General features: G+C 47.0%; 1 protein-coding gene across 4 annotated transcripts in view; it reads left to right on the top strand.

Annotated features, from left to right (window-relative positions):
* Positions 1 to 19,725, top strand: part of WDR26 (WD repeat domain 26) — a 1,161,882-nt gene that overhangs the window by 171,277 nt on the left and 970,880 nt on the right. For all 4 annotated transcript variants that reach the window (XM_069608652.1, XM_069608650.1, XM_069608651.1 and 1 more), the window contains exon 6: positions 5,476 to 5,632. In XM_069608652.1, coding sequence (XP_069464753.1) covers positions 5,476 to 5,632 — 157 coding nt within the window. The remainder of the gene's footprint in view (positions 1 to 5,475; positions 5,633 to 19,725) is intronic.

Raw genomic sequence — 19,725 nt, 5'->3', positions numbered from 1 at the left:
GAGACATATGTGCGGCTGCCACATGGTCGTCCGCACATACCTTCACAAGATTTTACAACCTGGATTACTCCTCTAGTCAAGAGACTAGGTTTGGCAAAGCCGTATTACATTCCTAAAGGGAAACATGGCGTTTTTACTCCCACCTCCAATTACATCTATCAAAGATAAGGAATACGTCGGAGGACAATCCCTTCGAAGAACAAGTTACTTCTTACCTGGTAACGTTCTTTCGATGGAATGTTCCTCCGACGTATTCCTTATCGCCCCTCCCATCCATCCCCACAGTAATACTTCCCTTGTGGTTGCAGCTTACGCTCCTTCAAGGCCAATAACCAATTCATGCATGACATATTTTATGCTACAAAACGGAACTGAGCAACGGACGCTGCGCTTGGCTATTTATGGGCATGGTGACGACGGCGCCGATACGGTGGCTGTCGAGGGACACCAACTCGACGGACGTCGATGCGCAGCGCCCTATACTGAGAAATATTTCCGAGGCCAGCAAGCTGGAGATGAATTATCAAAGATAAGGAATACGTCGGAGGAACATTCCATCGAAAGAACGTTACCAGGTAAGAAGTAACTTGTTCTTCGAAGGGATTGTCTTACCAGGTAAGAAGTAGCTTTTTTACTGCCTCATATATGGTATTACGAAGCCCTTAGTTGAACTGAACCCAACAAATGGCAGTTTGTGCCTAGCTAGTATACCTGCCATCAATGCCCAGCCTTGTGCCCGCAGCCCAGTGTAGATAATCCATGTCTAGTGGGACTAACATACTCTGCTGGAAATGTCTACTGCTCTGCCTGTAATCAGTTCTGCAAATACTTTAGTTGTTTTCATTAGTGTTCCCACTATTCGGTGCATCCTGCCTGTTCTTGCCAGAGGGGGCACCCAGTCAATCTGCCAACACAACACATCCCTCGCTGGGTCTGTTATTTCCCTGCCTCACAACTGTGGCTATGCCTGCAGTCTCCCACACGGCCTTCTCCATTTTGACCTGCCTCTCACGTCCACATTGAGGAACAGGACTAGAGTTCTAAAACAATTCAGTCTACCATTTGTACTACTTGGTCCCCACCAACTTTCCAAACCCCAAATTAACACTTTGTGACGATCTGTAGCCTACCCCCTTCTGTAATACCCCCACCTACTTTTCAGCTATTGAAAGCCTTAATGTTCCTTTTTTTGTTAATGATCACCTTTTCATGTTCATGAACTCCAGTGTTGTTGATGGATGGTTAGATGAGCAAAGACATTAAACGCAGCAGATGTTGTAAATTGGGATATTTATTCTAAGCCTCAGTCGCCCTCAGCAGCCTCCTCTGCTGCGCTGCCTGGCAAGAAGAAGGTCTTGGAGGCGTACGGGAAGAAAAACTATTCCAACGCGTCCATGCTGGCTGCCGCTAACCAAAGGTTATGGTGGGAAATTGCGGACTTCCTCCCGGAACGCCCTACGCAGAGCCAACCACGTTTTAAGGCAGGGCTGGCTGAGGCTAAGCTGATGGCGCAGGACCTCATGGAATCGCCCATGGCCCATATTGACACCTCTGGCCGTGGCATCTGTATCGCCGCGTAATGAGAAGAACAGCATGGCTCCCGGTGATGAAATTCAACCCAGATGTCCAGGAACGCATACCGTTCGAGGAGGGGGGGGGGCACTTCCTCTCCACCATGGACGAAGAGCTGGGCAGAAAGAAAAACGGATCACAAACGGCCAAGTCTTTATCCATCTTGACAAAGACCACGCCCAAGTCGTACTCCCAGTCACAGCAGTGCTCCGACAGGGGGCGTATGTATGGAGGGTTCCGTGGCTTCCAGGAACGGAGATCCAGGCTGCCAGACCGCTCGCTGTCTCACAACTGGCGCAAGAAACAAAAAGGGGGCTTGGGGTAGGGAGTAAGGGCTTTTTCCAGTTCCCCTCCCCCCTCCCATGCACTTTTCTGGCACCAGAATTTCGTGGACCCCTGGGTCCTCTCTGTAGTATCCACGGGGTACTGCCTACTCATCTCAGCCTCTCCTCCCTCCTCCCCTCCACACGCTCGGGTTGGGACAGCAACTCTTCTGGCAGAGATCCGGTTGCTCGTAGAGAGCCAGGCAGTGGAGGAAGTCCCAGCCTCTCAGCGAGGCTTGGGCTTTTATTCCAGGATTTTCATCATTCAGAAGAAAAACCAGGCGGGCCTGAGAGTTGTGCTGGACCTTTCCACCCTCAACCGCTCCTTACCCCTACAAAAATTCAAGGTGGTTACGCCAACTTTTATAGCATTGTGCATGGGAGACTGAATGTGCTCCCTGGATCTGAAGGACGCGTACCTGCATGTCCCGATTTAGCAGCCCCATCGTACCTTCTTATGGTTCATGATCATGGGGGGGCTACCATTTTCAACACAGTCCTCCCTTTTGGCTTCAACTCAGCCCCCAGGATCTTTACCAGGCTAATTAATATGGTGGCTGACCGCCTGAGAGCGCAGGGCCACCACCTCTACCCATACCTCAACGACCGGCTCGTCAGGGCTACATCTCCAGAAGCAGTTCTCCACTCCTCCCATGCCCTTATGAACACACAATCTGGGCTTCTCACTCAATCTCAAAATGTTGCAGCTGCAGCACACGCAGACTGACAAGGTTCAGCTTGGATTTCTTAATTGTCTGAGAGCGCTCCTTCCAGGCGTCGGTGCGGAGAGTCCATGGGAGAACATACAAGTTCTTAGTGTTCAGATGTACCACCTAGTTAGGCCTTGTCTTCCCATTTCCCCCCATACCTTCATAAATTTCCTGGGGTTACCCCAGGCTCTGTATACCCTCCTTTTCAGACCCATGGCTCTGACATTCTTGGGCCTCATCTGGGACACGTGCTCTGAGAAGGTATTTCCTTCGGAGGACAAGATCTCGACCATCAAGAGGGCCACCTCCTGCTTCGTCGGCAGAGGTGACCTCTGCTTGGTGGTACCAGCATTGCCTGGGTCTCTTGGCGGCGATTCTGTTAGCCGTTCCACAAACGAGATTGAGGAGGATTCAGCTGCACTTCGCGGCATCATGAAACCAGGAGCGGGGCTCCCAATCCGAGATGATCAACGTTCCTCCATCTCTCCACCAGGACCCAACATGGTGGTCCAGGGACCACAACCTACGGACTGGCAAGCACTTTCAGGCGTGCTCCCCGCAGGCCACTGTTACCACAGACTCCTCACTGGAGGACTGGGGAACCACCCTGGACGATTTCTCCGTCCATGGCACCTGGGCTCGAATGGAGCAGGAATACCACATCAATAGGTTGGAGCTTCTCTGGGGCAAGGTTGTCCTCAGACAGACAGACAACTGGCCCAGCAACTTGTCCAGCATGTACTACGTCAACAAGCAGGGAGGCACCAGAACCCCTTCTCTGTGCAGATTGGCAATCCACATGTGGGAGTGGGCCATGGAAAACGACATACCTCACAGCAGGCCATCTCACGGGGAAGCAGGCTCAGCAGGTTGGGAGTGGACAATTAAGAGTGGCAGCTAAACGACCTCGTCATTCGGCAGGTGGGGCTCATCCCCAGGTGGATCTTTGCCACCTGGCACAACAAGAAGTGCCCTCAGTTCGCCTCCTGGCAGGGACAGGGCCCTGGCACCCTGGGTGAAGCATTTTGGCTTCAGTGGAATGGCATGAGCGCTTACGCCTTCCTGCCCACTCTGCTGATTCATGGAGTGATTTGCAAGATCAAGGAGTCTCGCCAACTCAACATCCTTCTAATAGCTCCATGGTGGCTGGCCAGGCCATGGTTTCTGGAGCTGCTCAGCCTCTCGGAGGTGCCTCCAATTCACCTCCCGACAGACCCAGCACATCTGTCTCAACAGGGGGGCAGGGTCATACACCCTGGCTCACACAAACTAGCCCTTGCAGCGTGGTACCTGAGCAGGTAACGCTGCAGCACCTCAGCCTCACAGGCTAATCTGGAAATAATATAGGGCGCAAGGAGCAAGGCTACCGGGGCCCAGTATGAGTAAATGGACCAGATTCTGCCACTGGGCAGACTCCCAAGGAAAACCCCCAGGCATGTTCTTTGGACGATGTGCTCTCCTTGTTTGCTCACCTCGCCCAATCTGGTGTGCAGGTAGACACCTGCCGTACATACCTTGTAGCCATTGGGGTTTACAGGAACGGGGGATTTTCTCTTCCAATCCTCTCGTCAAACATCTGAAGGGGCTTGCAAGGCTCTATCCGTCTGTCAAAAGGCTGCACCCTGTATAGGACCTCAACATAGTCTTGGGCGCTCTGGCACCCAAACCGTTTGAGCCAATGGTGTCTGCGGGCATCAGGCTGGTCACCATCAAGACGGCCCTGCTAGTCTGCCTCACTTCGGCTCGTCGAGTCAGCGAAATACAGGTATTGGTCGCCTCGCAGCCGTATACCACATTTCACTGGGACAAAGTGTTCCTACGGACACACCTGGCATTTCTGCCCGAGGTGCAGTCTGCTTGCCACTTGAACGAGGAAATAGTCCTTCCTACATTCTTTCCCGATCCCAAGGATGAAGCACAGAGGGTACTTCACTGCCTGGATGTCAGGCGTGCCCTGAAATTTTACTTCGACCGGACCAAGAGCTTCTGCAAATCGGACGCCCTGTTTGTCACATTCGGAGGCTCAAGACCAGGCTATCCGGCCTCCATATCCCGCTGGATGGTCTCAGCCATCAAAGAAGCGTACGAGGGCCAGCAGAAGCTGCTCCCGGCCAACATGCATGATGCCCACAGAGTCGGGGCCATGGCAATGGCCATCGTATTCCAACGCCATGTCCCTTGGTAAGCCATAAGCAGGGCGGCCACTTGAGCCACTCCCTCGGCTTTCTGCTAGCATTGCTGTTTGGATGCCGGCTCTAGATCTGATGCGGCGTTCGGACAGGCGATTCTCGGGAACCTATTTGCTTAAAGAGGGTCTCCTCGCCACCCTGTGGCTACATTCAGTTTTAATCGCCCATGCAGTATGGAGGAAAGGGGATGAGATGTAAGAGTAATTAGAAGTTACTCATTGTAGTGACTAATGTACTCTTAGTCCTTAGTCCCCTTTCCGCCATATGTCCCACCAACCTCCCCCTTAATACTGGTGTCATTAGGCAATGTTGAATCTATTGTCGACGCGTCAATGGGAACTGAGGTGTGGCAGCGGAGTCAGGGCAGCGCATGCTCTCTGGGCCGCATCCCCACGCGTGCCTCTAAATTTAAAGGGGGGTGGGGGGAGAAGGGTTTTTTTTTGGTGAAAAAGGTTCCGTCTTCCGTCCCTTGGATGGGACCTCCATGCAGTATGCAGGAAAGGGGACTAAGGACTGAGTACAATAGTCACTACAGTGAGTAACGTTTATAATTTTTCATATAGGTACTGCATGGTGGGTAGTGGTGATTCAAGGGATAAGGGTGTAATATGAAATGTTTTGTTTATTGAACCCTTAAGATTATTTATTTTTACAATGATATATTTATGATTTTTCCTACAGCATACTTACCACCATCTGTTATGCTGCCCCCCAGACGCTTACAGACCCTGTTGCGTCAGGCAGTGGAGCTTCAACGAGATCGATGCCTATACCACAATACAAAGCTGGACAATAATCTAGATTCTGTATCTTTACTCATAGACCACGTTTGTAGTAGGTGAGTAACGGGTGAAATAATTTTTTTGTTTTTTTGTTTTGTTAAAGGACTAACCAAATATACATGACACATTACCCCTTACCTGGGTACCAAGGCATCATGTGGCTATGACTAGCTACAACAAATTGATTCCCTTGCATCCACCTTTCCCTGACCAGTGATGAAAAACCTGCACTGTAAGGCTTTCTTTTATAGTTTCCCAAGTATATTTGAAAACGGTGTACCTTTTTATCTATATGGCAAACAACTTTTTCTTTTGCTTTTTTTTGTGGAAGGTCGGCAAATGCTGCTTTTTATCGAGTTTTAAGTGAATGTCTCCATGTCCTTTACCCACAACTTATACAGTGAGGAACGTGGCTCGTGAGTTTATGGAATATGTGCCCTCTCCTCGCCCTTATGCTTTTCTGATTGATAACTGTACATTTTTAACTGAAGGTTGCTGCAGCAGATGAAACTGTTGTTGAATTATTCAAGGACACTTGCTCTGTTCTGCTAGAGCCCACCGTTTTAAGACATTGAGTTCTGTAGGGGGAAACACTGTTAAAAAAACGTTGGTGGCACCTTGGGATGAAAAAGTCCAATGCTGTGACGTGACACTAGTGCAGCATGGAATTGTGTGTGATAGAGACCCTCATACCCTGACGATGAGGGCCTGCAGCTATCTCCATGCACCCCCATGTCACTTTGGGCAACTGAGTATAGCTAACCTTCAGCTCCACTCGTCAGTGGCAACCTTTTCATTATTTTTGGCTTGGGGGTCAGTACACATGCACACAACTGTGACTTCTGTAACAGAAATGTGGTTCGATATCCTGCACCCAGGCCTTGTTACTGTCCTCTTCCAGCCAGCCTTCGACTTCCAGGGCTGCAGTGTCCAAGACAAGCTAAGACTAACATGTGACAAGTTTTCTCTGGAACAAACTTGCAAAGTTTGAATGTGTTTGAGTGATTGGGTAGGCGCCCAAATATTTGATTTAATGCAGCCGGTTAGTTGTGGCTTGAAATCCTTACCCTAATGCCAATTTCTCATAGTTGGGTCAGAAATATTTATATCCATGTGCTAACTTTGCTGGTCTCTAGACGTTTTGACTTCTCGTCAGCAAAAATACTTTCTCCAGCTTGTGATCATATATAGATTCACATGCTCATGAAAATTCCTTGTCAGGCTGGTTATCCTCTGTAATATTAAAAGCAGTTTTGCTTTTAAAGGTAAAACCTGCTTGTTGCTTATACAGTCTATTGCTTTCACTGTGGGTCATATTGCCCAAGCCAATGGCATTTGTCCTCCTCCGTTCCACCCCCAGTGGACATCCTCAGATTTTTACTGCACATTTTTGTGTTTGGAGCCATTGGATTTTGCTCTTCAAATCTCCATTTCTTCTATTTTTGTGAGAATTCCTGATCGTTTTTCTCTCTCCGGTCACATCAGTGACCACCGGCATCGGGAACCTGTTGCTGGTTAAGATTAATTCTGTTTTTCTTTGAATTAGTCCTTCACCATGTGGCATGGCAGGCACCAGCAAGACGTCTCTTCAGGGTCTGTCCAAGTGCAACCTGAAGAACTTCTTTGTGGATGTTCAGCGCGATAAAGGCGCCTACTGCTTGCTCCTGTGTCGGGGTCGGCAGATCCATTGAGCCTACTCCCTCTACTAAGATGTCGATCAGAAGAGGACACTTCCCTGAGGGAGAGACCTAAAAAGGACGAAGTACCATGCTACAACATTTTCTCAGTCGACGTCTCGGTCTAATGCGGCATGTTCCACTGCCACAACTCCAGCAGGTTCATGGTTAGAAAAGAGGCACACGTCGACGGGCGCAGCACCGTCCACCAGCAAGTCACTCCAAAGGTCATGTGCATGTTCTTATTCAGTCATCGAAACTCATGTCCCCGTCAGAGTCCACGACCAAGACCTAGTCACTGGTCCATCAACTGAATTATTTGTTTCCCATCTAGTCTACGTCTCTTCCGTTGATCATTTTGCCAATGGCACTGACTACATCGACTGTCACGCCGACTGCCTCATCGACTACTACATTAACGGTCCACAAAGTTGCTCTGCCTCCACACAGCTGCCCTTATCCGGCCCATCTTCCGCTCAATCGACTCCACAGGCTCCTGCCATCGCATCCCTTCCCGGGGGGTGTGAGTGTTGGCAAGGAGATGCTGCCAGCTCTCTTTACCCTGTCATTGGTGGATTCGCCTAGAGGGTTGCCACCTGCTCAACGACTATATGCAGGTGCACTCCTACGATCCTACAGGGTCTTTCTCCTCTGATCTGAAAGAGGCCAAGGATTCTCCTGGCCCAATTCTTTCTAGACGGCTCTCCACAACCAATCCTACCAACTACCCCTTCTATGAATCTCCAGAACTGCACCTATGTAGAATTACGGAAATGGAGGACATCACTTGAGTGGAGTGGTAGAGTATGATGCTCTGAGAACACAGCTGATGAGACTGAAGAGTCATTGTGCATCAAATGTGTATAGGTTCCTGATGGCCTATAGGTGTTGAATCGAACAGCTCCTCCTCAATGTCGGGGTCGCTTGGCACTGATATGACCGTAGGGAGGTGGGAGAAAATGTGCAGGAGCGTTGCCTTAACCTCTCTGAACCTTTTGGAGAGAGTATGTCAAATTAAAATTCTGAACAAGGTTTACTGGACCCCTGTTAAGATGTGTGTGAGAGAGGGTTGGATGACTCCAATGCCTGTTGTGGTCGTGGTCACATGTTCGGCTCCTTTGAGTACATGATGTGAGAGTGCTCCAGGGTGAGGTCATTCGGGCAGGAAATAAGACTATGAATAGGGTTTAACTGTCAAACCTTTTGAGGGAGGATGGTCTTTTGGAGCATCTGACCACAAAGATGGTGTTTTTTTTTTTTTTTTTTTTTTTTTTAGAGCTACCCTCTCTGCTAAGAAAATAATTCTGAGAGATTGGAAGTGTTTTGTTTTTCCCACTAGGTCAGCTTGTATTGAGGACCTGCCCAAAATGTCACTGTTGGAAAGAGTAATTTTATGTAAGCGGAAGAAAATGAATTTGTATGAGGGGAATCCAGGGGAGGTTTTTGGGACTGGCGTGACTTATTTTGATCTATGCCTTGTTTACCTGGCCTGTTTCTACTGTTTATTGTTAATATATATAATGTGAATACAAAAACATTATATATATTAGTTAACGGTAGTAGTTACGGATGGTCAAATTGCAGCACATGCTCGAATAACTGGAGCAGAGACACTTCCTGGCGTGCTTATACTTAGAGGATGCTTACTTTTACATCCGCATATATTTCAGGCACTGACGCTTCCTCGGGTTTGTGGTGAACGGCAGACGTTGCCAATTCAAGGCCCTTACTTCTACTTGAAGTCTGCTCTGAGGGTCTTCACAAAGTGTCTGGCTCCAGTGCCAGCCCATCTTCAGTGTTCAGGGATCTACGTCTATCCCTACCTGAATGACTGGCTGGTCCATGTCTGTTGTAGTTTGCTGGCCCTACAGCACACTGAAGAAATCATAAAGTGCCCAACTTTGCTGGGATTATTGATCACCTTTCTAATATGATGCGTGGTGCCATCACAGAAAGCTCTTTTTAGGCTCATGTCTCAACACATTGACGTGTCAGTCTTCTCCCTCGGAGGTGGTGGTGTTGGGTAAGATTTTCATAGTAATGGTAAATCCTTCCTGACCTGTGTCAACCCCAGAACATTTTGCTTTACTGGTGGAATATTTTTCCTTATACCTCAGTGAGCGGTAACCTTTTTCCACACTCGCAGAATCTTTTACTCTTTTTATGGTTGTCATTTTTTTAGACTCTCCATAGTGTCTTTTTAAAGTTATTCACTTTGACAACTTTTTGGCAATAAGTGCCAATTGTTGCTGGGTTGCCCTAGGTGCTCCCCTTTTAACTTCCTCTGCCTAAACTTGAGGTAATTGCAGTTCCCAAGGGTGGAAAGGATCTTTGGATCCCTTTTACATATTATTTGGTGAAACCACCACTCCCCACCTTATGTGGATTGCTGGGGAGATGCAATGAACCTGATTCACAGAAGCGTTTTATAATGCTGCACTCCCATAGGAAAACGTTTTGTGAATCGGGGCCAATGTATCCCCTTTCACACTAAAACTGTAATAGTTCTGTTACAGGGACAAGCTTACCTTCAATGGCTGGTGGCAGTGATGCCTTTTACTAATTCAGTGCACCTTTAACGCGGGCTGTGTTCGCGGTTGCCGTTAAGGCACCCAAGGGTGCTCATTTTACCAAAATGCCCCCGTCTTGTTTTTTCACCATTTTAGTGTTTCTTGTCCTTCCTTCTTCATACCCCTGATATCCAGGGGGGTAATTCCTTTGTCATTTTTTATCTTGGGCGGGGGTCCCCTGGATTCCCCACCCAGGCTCCAGTCAGGGAGGAGTCCAAAACTCCACAGCCCTTTGTCTTCCTCTTTGCCTGAATGGGGACAAATCCCAGTTGGGGGGTGGGGGGGTCTAGCTGTCCTGATTGGACAACCAGACCACCCCTTGTTGTAAAAAGCAGGGAGAGAATGCGGAACTTGTGTAATTCCTGTTAAACCTGGAAGCTGAAGACAAGTCCGCACCTGGAACCAAACCTGAAGAGGATGATGAAGGAAAAGTGGCTGAGACGATTTCCAGCGACCGGAGACCCTGCTGTGTAACCTGAGCCTGCTGTAGCCTTTCCTTCCCATCGACCTAGGGGACTCTGTAAATGACGACCCCAACCCAGAGCTTGGTGAGACCCACTGGACTCAAGAAGACCTGCATTTTGAACCATCCCACGCCGTACTGCGACCTTGCAGGGCTACAATACCCCAAAACCCTGGGACCACGAGCCATTGTGCGGTGCAGGGTCTTCCAAATTCGGAATCTCGCTGAAACTTCGGGGGCATCCTGCAGGATCTCCAGAGACACAAATCAAATCTGAAAGTCCCTTCACCAGAGTGCTGGAACTTTATAACAATGAGAATCCGACTGGCGATATTCTGTCTTCTTTAATGCTCTTGTAAAAGGTGCCGCATCCAGCCACGAGGAAAACGTTGCCTAGAACCTTCCCTGTTGATCCCTGCTACAAAGTCCCTTCCAAGGTCCTGTTTTCAGTCACCACGACGAGGAATCCACCAACTGGGTTTTTGGCTGCCGATCCTGAAGTCGTCCTGCATAATCTTCTGTGCTGAGGTACTGTGTTGGCTTGGGTATGTACTTATCTTAAGTCTCATGTGCTTCCTGTGTAGTTGTCTGTGATTGGGGAAGCCTCTCGGCCAGTTCACCAAGTTCCACTGCTGGAATCCTCCTAGGGTGTCTTCTGTGAAGCCCCTGGACCCTCCACTAACTCTAAAGTAAAATACTCAGCTGTTTGAACAGTCTTCCTGAGGAACTCTGACTTTTGCTACTTAAGAACCTATCCTAACACTCCGTATTGGACACTAGACCCTAGGGAACCCCCTTCTGCCACTGAAAACACTCCTGCTCCAAGAATAAGGGAAAGACTTTTAAGGGATTGGGCATTTTGCCTAGAAAAGAGAATACGTGATTAAAAGTGACTGGCTTGGAAATTAGTTGGTTGGTAACTATAACTCTGAGAGTGAGCAATTACCAAAGTTCTTACTTACCTCGAATGTGTGTTACACTTTCTGAAAAGGGTATGTAGCATCCTTTCTTTCCTTAGAGATAGTTTTGCCATTCTAACAGAAAGTAGATCTAAGGGTATATTACTCGCCTGTGATTTGGTTGTGCCTCTTCCCAAAAGTAATGCTGTTGGTTTCACTTTATTATTCCTTTTAGGATAATTGTATGAGTGTTCACCAACTGGGTCTTGCTTCCGCTGACTTGCTTTTGGCGTGTCTAGAATAAGTCTGCATTAGGTTTTACCTACCTAGAATAACCTTGAGCCATTCATAAAGTATAACATTGGGTATTGCTTTCCCTGGTCTGTTTTAGACAGACACAAAGAATCTTAGGTTTATACCTGGCCCAAGTTGCTGATGGCTCCTTGAAAAAGTGTATGGTTTTAATTTGCTTGGGTTAGCTGTGTGCAATACAAAAATAAGTTGCAAGAGTTACTGCTTATCTCAATCTGTGTTTCACTGATCTCAAAAGCACCTGTTATTGAATATTACATCCTTAAGTTTTACTCACCTAGTATAACTGTCTTATCACAAGTAGTTATAGGTTTTTGTTCCACTATTCACAAAACGTATACTGTCCAGTTGAGTCATTTGTTGTTGAGCGTCACAGTACTACTGCTAGGGTCTACTACCCTTGAACTACTGACTGTAATCTGAAAGCAACCATTGGTTTTTACTGCCCAAGAACAGGTGTAACATATACTGAATGTGTATGGAATGTTGACTTCCCTAGAACTACTGTTAGGTGTTCCAAATAAGGTTTTTGCTTTGGTTTGTGTACCTGCTACTAGCCAATATAACCTAATATACGATCACCTTCCCAAGTGCTTCCTGTTCTCACCACCTCCCAACACCAACGGTCAGCATCCCGTCATCTGAGCCCCTCCTGTCTGTGAAAGGTCTACCTCCTGCTCTCCAATATGGATCACAAGCTGCCAAACTCAGAAGTTATCCCCCTTAAGTACTTCCTGCCTTTCTTCTGCGTTCCTCCGGTCCCACCCGCTCCGACGCCTACAGTATCCTACAACCCCCTCCAACCTTCCAACTAGCAGACCATATAAGCCACAGGGCCGACTAGAACCCTCCCAGTTCCTCACATGCCCCATGCCCACTCACTTGATAAACCAACTATTAAGAGCTTGCTCTGGACATACAGCAGCCTATGCCAAACCGATGCAAGAAAGGCAACTTCCTCTTTCCCTACCTAAACCCAGGCCTAATGCTCCTCCAAAGATCAACAAGGTTAAAATTTCTCTAAATCCCATGAGAAATAAACCTATAACGAAAAGATCACCTATCCAACTCCAATGTGCTCTTATTAACGCACGCTCCTTACCAGCACATGCCCCTGAGATTCACAACTTGATTACAGACCTGGATCTGGATGTCCTCGCTATTACTGAAACATGGCTGCATGAAGCCTCATGCCCAGCCATCTGTCTTGCCCTTCCACCTGGATATACCATATTCCGTCAGGACAGAACCATCAGTAAGGGAGGGGGTGTTGCCCTCATCAAGGAATCCCTTGATACTAGACAAATAAAATCATCAGCAGGTGAAAACGTAGATGTCATATCCATTAAAGTTTTTCTCTCCCCTAATGATACGATCACCCTCCACATCATATATCGCCTCCCTGGCCCTCTACTGAATTTCCAAGGTAATCTCCTGCACCTTCTAGGGGATAACCTAAAAAACACCAGAGCCTTCCTTCCGGGAGATTTCAACCTTTGTTTCAATGATCCAAAAGACCAGTGGTGCAAGGCCTTTGCCAAAGCGCACTCCTTGACATGGGCTTCATCCAAAGTCACTGACCCGATTCATTCGAAAGGTCGCCTATTAGACTGGATAGCTGACCACAACTGCACAGTAGATATCGGCTCTTAATACTCAATGCCTGTGGACCGACCATCACCTCTTAAACTTCCACATCCCAACCAGAATCCTCACCAAACCGATCTCACCAGTGCCGTCGACATTGGCCAGATCCACACGACTCCTCACCATAGAGAGGATCCTGCCACTCCTAGAGGTTTCAGCCCTGAAGCCCCCGTTCTCCAACTACCCCCTTGCCCCGGTAGAACTCTAAAACACCACCCACAAAACAGTAGTAGATGCCATTGCCCCGCTTAAGAGAAAAAGAGCTAAAAACATTACAATTCATGGTTCACTCAAGAGCTACTTGAACTAAGATCCCTTAAGCGCACGCACTCCCAAAATGGCTGTGCTGCCCCGTTCCCCATCCACCTCAGAGTCCCACAGGGCTCTTGTACCTGGCCTACCCGCTACAACATTTTCACCCTACCTCTCTTCAATGATCTAGACAATCGTGGCAAAGCATTTACAAACTATGCCGATGATGCACAAGTTATTCTCCCTCTCTCCGGTTCTTATGAACAAGATCTACTCTCAGCAAAACGTCTGCCCTCATCCAGGCCTGGATGGCGGCCAACGGTCTGTGTCTCAATGGAGACAAAACAGAAATCCTTCTGGTAGGTCCCAAGGAGATTCTTCACAAGCTCGACAGTCAATACAGATTCTTCAGCATTGAGGAAACCGTAATCACGGCCTCTACTTCAGTCAAAACTGACTTCACCCTCTCCAAGTGTCAAGTCAGTGCCATTTCCTCGTCAGCAGCACTTACTACAAAAATCATAAATGCAGTTAAACCATACCTCATCTAAAAACGACCCCACCATAGCCAGAGCCACCACTGGGGCCAAGCTGGACTATTGTAATGTTTTGTTTCTAGGCACTCATCCTAAAACTGTAAATCACCCAAAATAGTGCCCTTAGAGCGGCACTAAGCATTCCTAGGAGGGAGTACATCTCCCAGGCTAGACGGGACGTCCACTGGCTCCCAGTTAAAGAGCGTATACTCTTTAAGACCCTCACTATCGCACACAGGTGCCTCTCCCTCACTGCACCTCTGTACCTATCTGAAAGAATTCATCGTACATCTCATCTTCAAATAGACCCAAGTGGGCTCAGCACTCCTACAAGCTCATGGTCCCCACTTTTAAAAGAGCCAGAGCTGGAGGCGCAACCTTTCCTATTCTAGCCCCAAAAAACTGGAACGCTGTACCCCTCGCTCTCTGGAAGGAGAACTCCCTCATTGTTCAGAAGATCTCTGAGAACCAAGCTCTTAAACTAGACCTTCCCTCCACTAACACTTCTAGGTAGCTCCCATGTAACCCCGGAACCTGCTTACTCATATTATGTAAATGTCACAAGTGTTGTTCTGTAAGTTTATCATTGTATCTAAGTTAATCTTCTGTAACAGCTCTTCTGTAACAGCACCACAATGCTCCCGGGCCACTTGCTTGCTATATGCTTACTAATACTATGTAAATGTCTTCACAACTGTTGTACTGTACGTTTATCATTGTATCCAAGTGGGTCTTCTCGAACAGCGCCATGATGCCCCAGGGCTGCTTGCGCGCTTTATAAATTCAAATAAATAGTGTTGTGTTTTTATAATTGTGATTGTGTCATGTGATAGTACTTATTTCCCCCTAGATTTATCTGGGCCTACTTGTATTTAAATAAACCATTTTATTTTTATAATACGTAGTGTTTCAGTGTTTCCTTGGACCATTTGTATTACAATTTCATTTGTACTGATTCTACAGCCCTCTCCTAAAATAAGCCTGGCTGCTCTGTCTACGCTACCATGAACTCTTGTGGTACAGCCTTGTACTAAGAGTGGAGTCTTGTACTGCCTCAGTTGAATGGTTTTACTAAGCCCTTAATTGGAATTCAGAAACTGTCCTTCCTAACAGAAGGTCAAGGCCATCTTGAGCAAAGTGCAACAGCTCTCAACTCATCAAGTGACAACCCTCCGCTCAATCAAAACTGTTGTGGATGATGTCTTCATGCATCCCCTAATCCCTAATTGCAGGCAGCACATGAGGCCTCTTCAACATTCCTGGATGCTAGATGGCAACAAATATCGGGCTCCTGAAGGACTAAATTGCCTCCTTTGCAGCGCTTGGGAAGGCCCTGCACTGGTGGTCCGTTTGTCAGCATCTCATGCAAGGCACTCCTTTTTTGCCTTCCAGTGCATCCGGCCCCGGTCACCACCGACACCTCCCTGGAAGGTTGGGGAGCACATACAGGTCCACTCCACGCCAGGGGCTTATGGCAACCAGAGGAAGAGTTTCAGACAACATCTTCAAGCTGCAAGCAGTGTTCTGGGCTCTCAAGTCATTCAAACCCCAACTCCAAGGTAAGGTGGTCTGCATCTTCACAGACAACACGAACACCATGTTCTACATCAGGAAACGGGGGGTGGGGAGGAGACACGCTCCCCATTTTATACAAGGAAGAGCAAGTGATGTGGAAATGGGTGATGGATTAGAAGATGTTTGTCATGCCATTCCATCTGGTGGGTGAAGCTATTGATTCACCAGTCTAAAAGTGACTCAACCTGGTGGAAGCAATGACCCGCCTCCCCCCCACTCCTTTTCAACTTGCTGAAAGCAATGTTCTTGACCCTTCTGCATGCAGACTGGATCAGCTGGGAAGCCATTGGATCAACCCGTCTGGATACTCTAATGGCGGAAAAGCACCTAGAAGCCTGGCTTGATGCTATTGAGCCCAAGCACAATTAAAGTTATTTGAATGTGTTCTGTCCCCCAGTCCAACATTAAAAAACCATAGTGACTTGTATGACCCCACTGGCTATCTTTTTTAAAGACCTCTTCAGTGACTTTGACATTGCAGCTGAAAAGCATGCCTATACACCCCTGTCTTGAAACCCAGAGCTCCCCTTCATTTGTAAGTCCTGTATTTTTTCTGTATTCCTTTACAAGAGGGGGTGTTATAGTGTTTGATTCGTTTTTGTTACATGACAGTATACTGTATTCATAGAACATTTGTTTGGACATTCTTTTATTTTGGTAGTTTTGTTTGCTTCTGTACAAGCTCACATCCCTACCGTTTTAAAGAAGCGAAAGAGGTAGAACTGTCAGGATGGGTGCCGGTTTCACTTTCGGGGCCATTGCTGATTTAGCAGTAGTGGCGCTGAGAAAATGTTTTGTTCACTATGCATTCCTGTACTCTTGCAGAGCAGTAGTCTATTTGCTGTACTGAACTGCCAGCCTTCCTACCCAGAGTAAGCCAGACTGCTATGCTGTAGTTACCATTAGAGAGTGTAATCTATACTTTTGGAGCCATTTCTGTTCCACGTTATTGATTACACCCACCTTATTGATTACACAGTCCCCACCACAGGGTTGTGCAGAATCTGTGTACTTTAAAAAAAAAAAATACTTGAGGATGGCTTTATTAAAAAAAATATATAATTTTTTTGATTTCAGCTCAAAAGAAAATCTTCATAAAAATACAGTGAGACTTAAATCAAGACATACAGTAACAATATGCTGTCATTCCATTATCTTAGATTTCTATAGGACAGATGTCAACAAAATAGTGATTATAAAACCCTTCTCAAATTTCTTTGACTTAATTCAAGAAATAAATATTTGCTGGGACAGATTTTCAAAATCACCATGATCCACGACCAAAAACAATAATCATTTACTTTATACAGATTTCCCACAGTACATTCGAAATCCCATGATACGCAGTCTAAAACTAATTCATTAACTTGGTGCACAGCTGCGTGAATCAATTTTTCAGGGGGATAGTCACAAAACCGCATACTCTAGCTAAGAATCAACAATGGCAAGCTTTAATGCAACAGATTTCCTGTGTAACATATTCCACCATATAGAATCAGAATAGATGTATTTGGTATTTAGGAAGAATTTCCCAAAAGCACTCAACCGTTGCGACTTGATTACATCACATTCCAAAAGGAGGTGTCTCAAGGTTTCCTTAACAGACAAACTTTTACAGAAACAGACTTGTTTACCTTCACCCCATCTCTGACTCCATGATTTCACCAGTTAATAACACATTGAAGCGAAACCTCAGTTGGGCAATTCGCCAGTGATGATCAGGAAAACTCAATGGATAAGATTCAGGATTTCCAATTTGAAACTAGGTGAGCGTAAATGGGAGAAGTCCATCATGTCTTGCCCAATTGTTTTGTAACAAACGTTTTACTCTGACCATAAAGTGGGCGTGTGATAATCCTGTTATCCAATGCCTTTAGACAGTCCGTCTGCAAGAGCAGTAACCATAAGGACTCCAAGCAATCCGTTTTTAATTTAGCCCCTAGATCTGCATAGAGACAATTTTCCTTTGACCGTGATACATTTAGATATGAAGTCCATGCACTCCAAAGATAGCAGACCCAATTCATAATGTAGGGCAGGAAATGGTACGGATTTCGGAAGATAGACATTTTTTTGCCACACATTGGGCTTCATGATGAGTCCGGCTGTAACCGAGGCGGTAAAACCGCCTGGTTACCGCCGTACTCGTATTACCATTCCGCCTCCATGATTACCGGAATTACCGGGGCATTACAACTCCGGTTTTCCGGGAATCACGGAGGCGGAATGGTGTTAATCCCCATTCCCATTGAGTCCTATGGGACTCAATGGGGATCATGGAAACACCGGCAGCATCTCGTAATGCTGCCGGTGTTTCCTTGTCCGCCTGCAGGAGTTGTACAACTCCTGCAGGCGGGAACATCACCTCCCGCCTGCAGGAGTTGTGATCGCCCGGCATGGAAACAACGGTGGCGGCGGGTTTACATGTACGAAACGACAAAGTAATCGTGAATGCAAAAGAAGACAAAGTAACTTGCTGACCAATAAGTGTAAATACGCAGTAACACAAGGTAGAAAAGATGTATAAAAGCTTGCAATAGAGGAATATGTAAAGTGGCAAGGAAGCCATAGTTGGTCACCGGCTCGTGTACATATTCAATTAAACTACCTCGGAAACAGATCAGGGTTACAGAGTCGGGAGACGCTTGAACAGCTTTGCGTGCAAAACAAAGAGGAGTTGATGTTGGCTTGGGATCAAGGCTGCTATTTTTAAGGAATGGCTGCAAAGCACGAAGGGAGGCAGACGGATTAGCCATGGAAGAGACCTATTTCTCTTTGATTAAACAAGACAAAAACATCTGCAGAAAGCCATGTTTTGGACAATTAAGTGTGTAAAGTCTATGCAAGGTAGTGAGCAAGTCTCTAGAGGCCAAGAGGAGCAACTCCACATGCGTAGACTACAGCAGTGGCAGTCAGGTTAGTGGTCTCAGAACAGTGATTGGGATGGACCTAACAAAGGAGATCATAGAGACTCTGCAATGGTGGACAAGAGGAGACCTATTCAGGCAAGCAGCAATCCTGATGAGACTGAACACAGATGCATCAAACCGGGGAACACTCTGTAGTTTTGTCCCCCTTGGCACAGAACCTAGAACTCCTTTATCAAGGAACTTTTATATCCAAGTATGTGTTCCTGTGGAGAACAGTCTAGCGAACAGCCTAAGCGGAGTGTTGCAAAAAACAAAATCACTAGTTGGAGTTCAACATACATTTTTCAAGGAATGGGGTTACTCTACTGGGGACATTTTCACAACAGCACAAAAACATGAAGTGCCACACCTACTCATCCAGGTATCCAGAGAAGGTGTCACTAGGGAATGCACTGTGGATCAACTTGGGGGACATTTGCTTATGCTTTTCCCCCCAACGCCACTCTTCCGTAAGGTGGTACACAAACTGTTATACAAACAGCTCAGCCTGATACAAATGGCACTCGTGGTCACGACAGACATGGTATCCACATCTCCTGAAAATGGCCATGCAACCCCCTATCAAGTTACAGAGCAGACACAACTTGCTACACAACACCACAGACAAATAACACATCCTTGCCTGCATAAGCTGAATTTGGCAGCTTTGCTCCTGAGATCGTAGTTTGCACACTTAAAACTCCCAAGCAGGTGTATCGGAATTCTGAGGGAGACAGGGAAACCAAACTCAAGACATGGCATCCTCAAGGAATAGAAGCATTCTGTTATTTGGTGTAAAAACCGATTGAGCCCATAAACTGCACACCAACAGCTATAGTAATAGATCCATTAGTTACTGGATTCAGGGCTTGTGTACAACTCTGGTGGTACTCCCTGGGGGTCCTCTGCTCAGATGGCCAGGGATGGGGCTATTACTTTTGGATCCCGACCCTGGGGGTGGACAAGCGAGGGAGAATCATTTGAGTGGAAGGTCTTCGGGGATTGGACATGGAGTACCGACAGGTGAGACATATCCCTCCTTTCCTGAAACCTACCTCCCTTAAACCCCCTCTGTCTTTGTGGGCTATTGTGACCTTAGCCCCATGCAAAAACCTTCACTTCCCCTGCAGACCATTAAAATGAATAAGAAAAGTCACACCACCCCTTTAAGATCCAATTCACTCAGAGCTAAAGGTGGGCATGTCCGGATAATATGGTAATGGCAGGTCCGGCAGACTACACTGACCACACACCTGCAGCCAGTTAATCTGCTGCAGGTGTATAACAGGTGGGGCATTCAGCAGTGCGGA

Source organism: Ambystoma mexicanum, chromosome 4q (genome assembly GCF_040938575.1).
Source record: "Ambystoma mexicanum isolate Mex_15411 chromosome 4q, UKY_AmexF1_1, whole genome shotgun sequence".
NCBI lineage: Eukaryota > Metazoa > Chordata > Amphibia > Caudata > Ambystomatidae > Ambystoma > Ambystoma mexicanum.
This window is presented reverse-complemented; position numbering and strand designations above follow the sequence as displayed.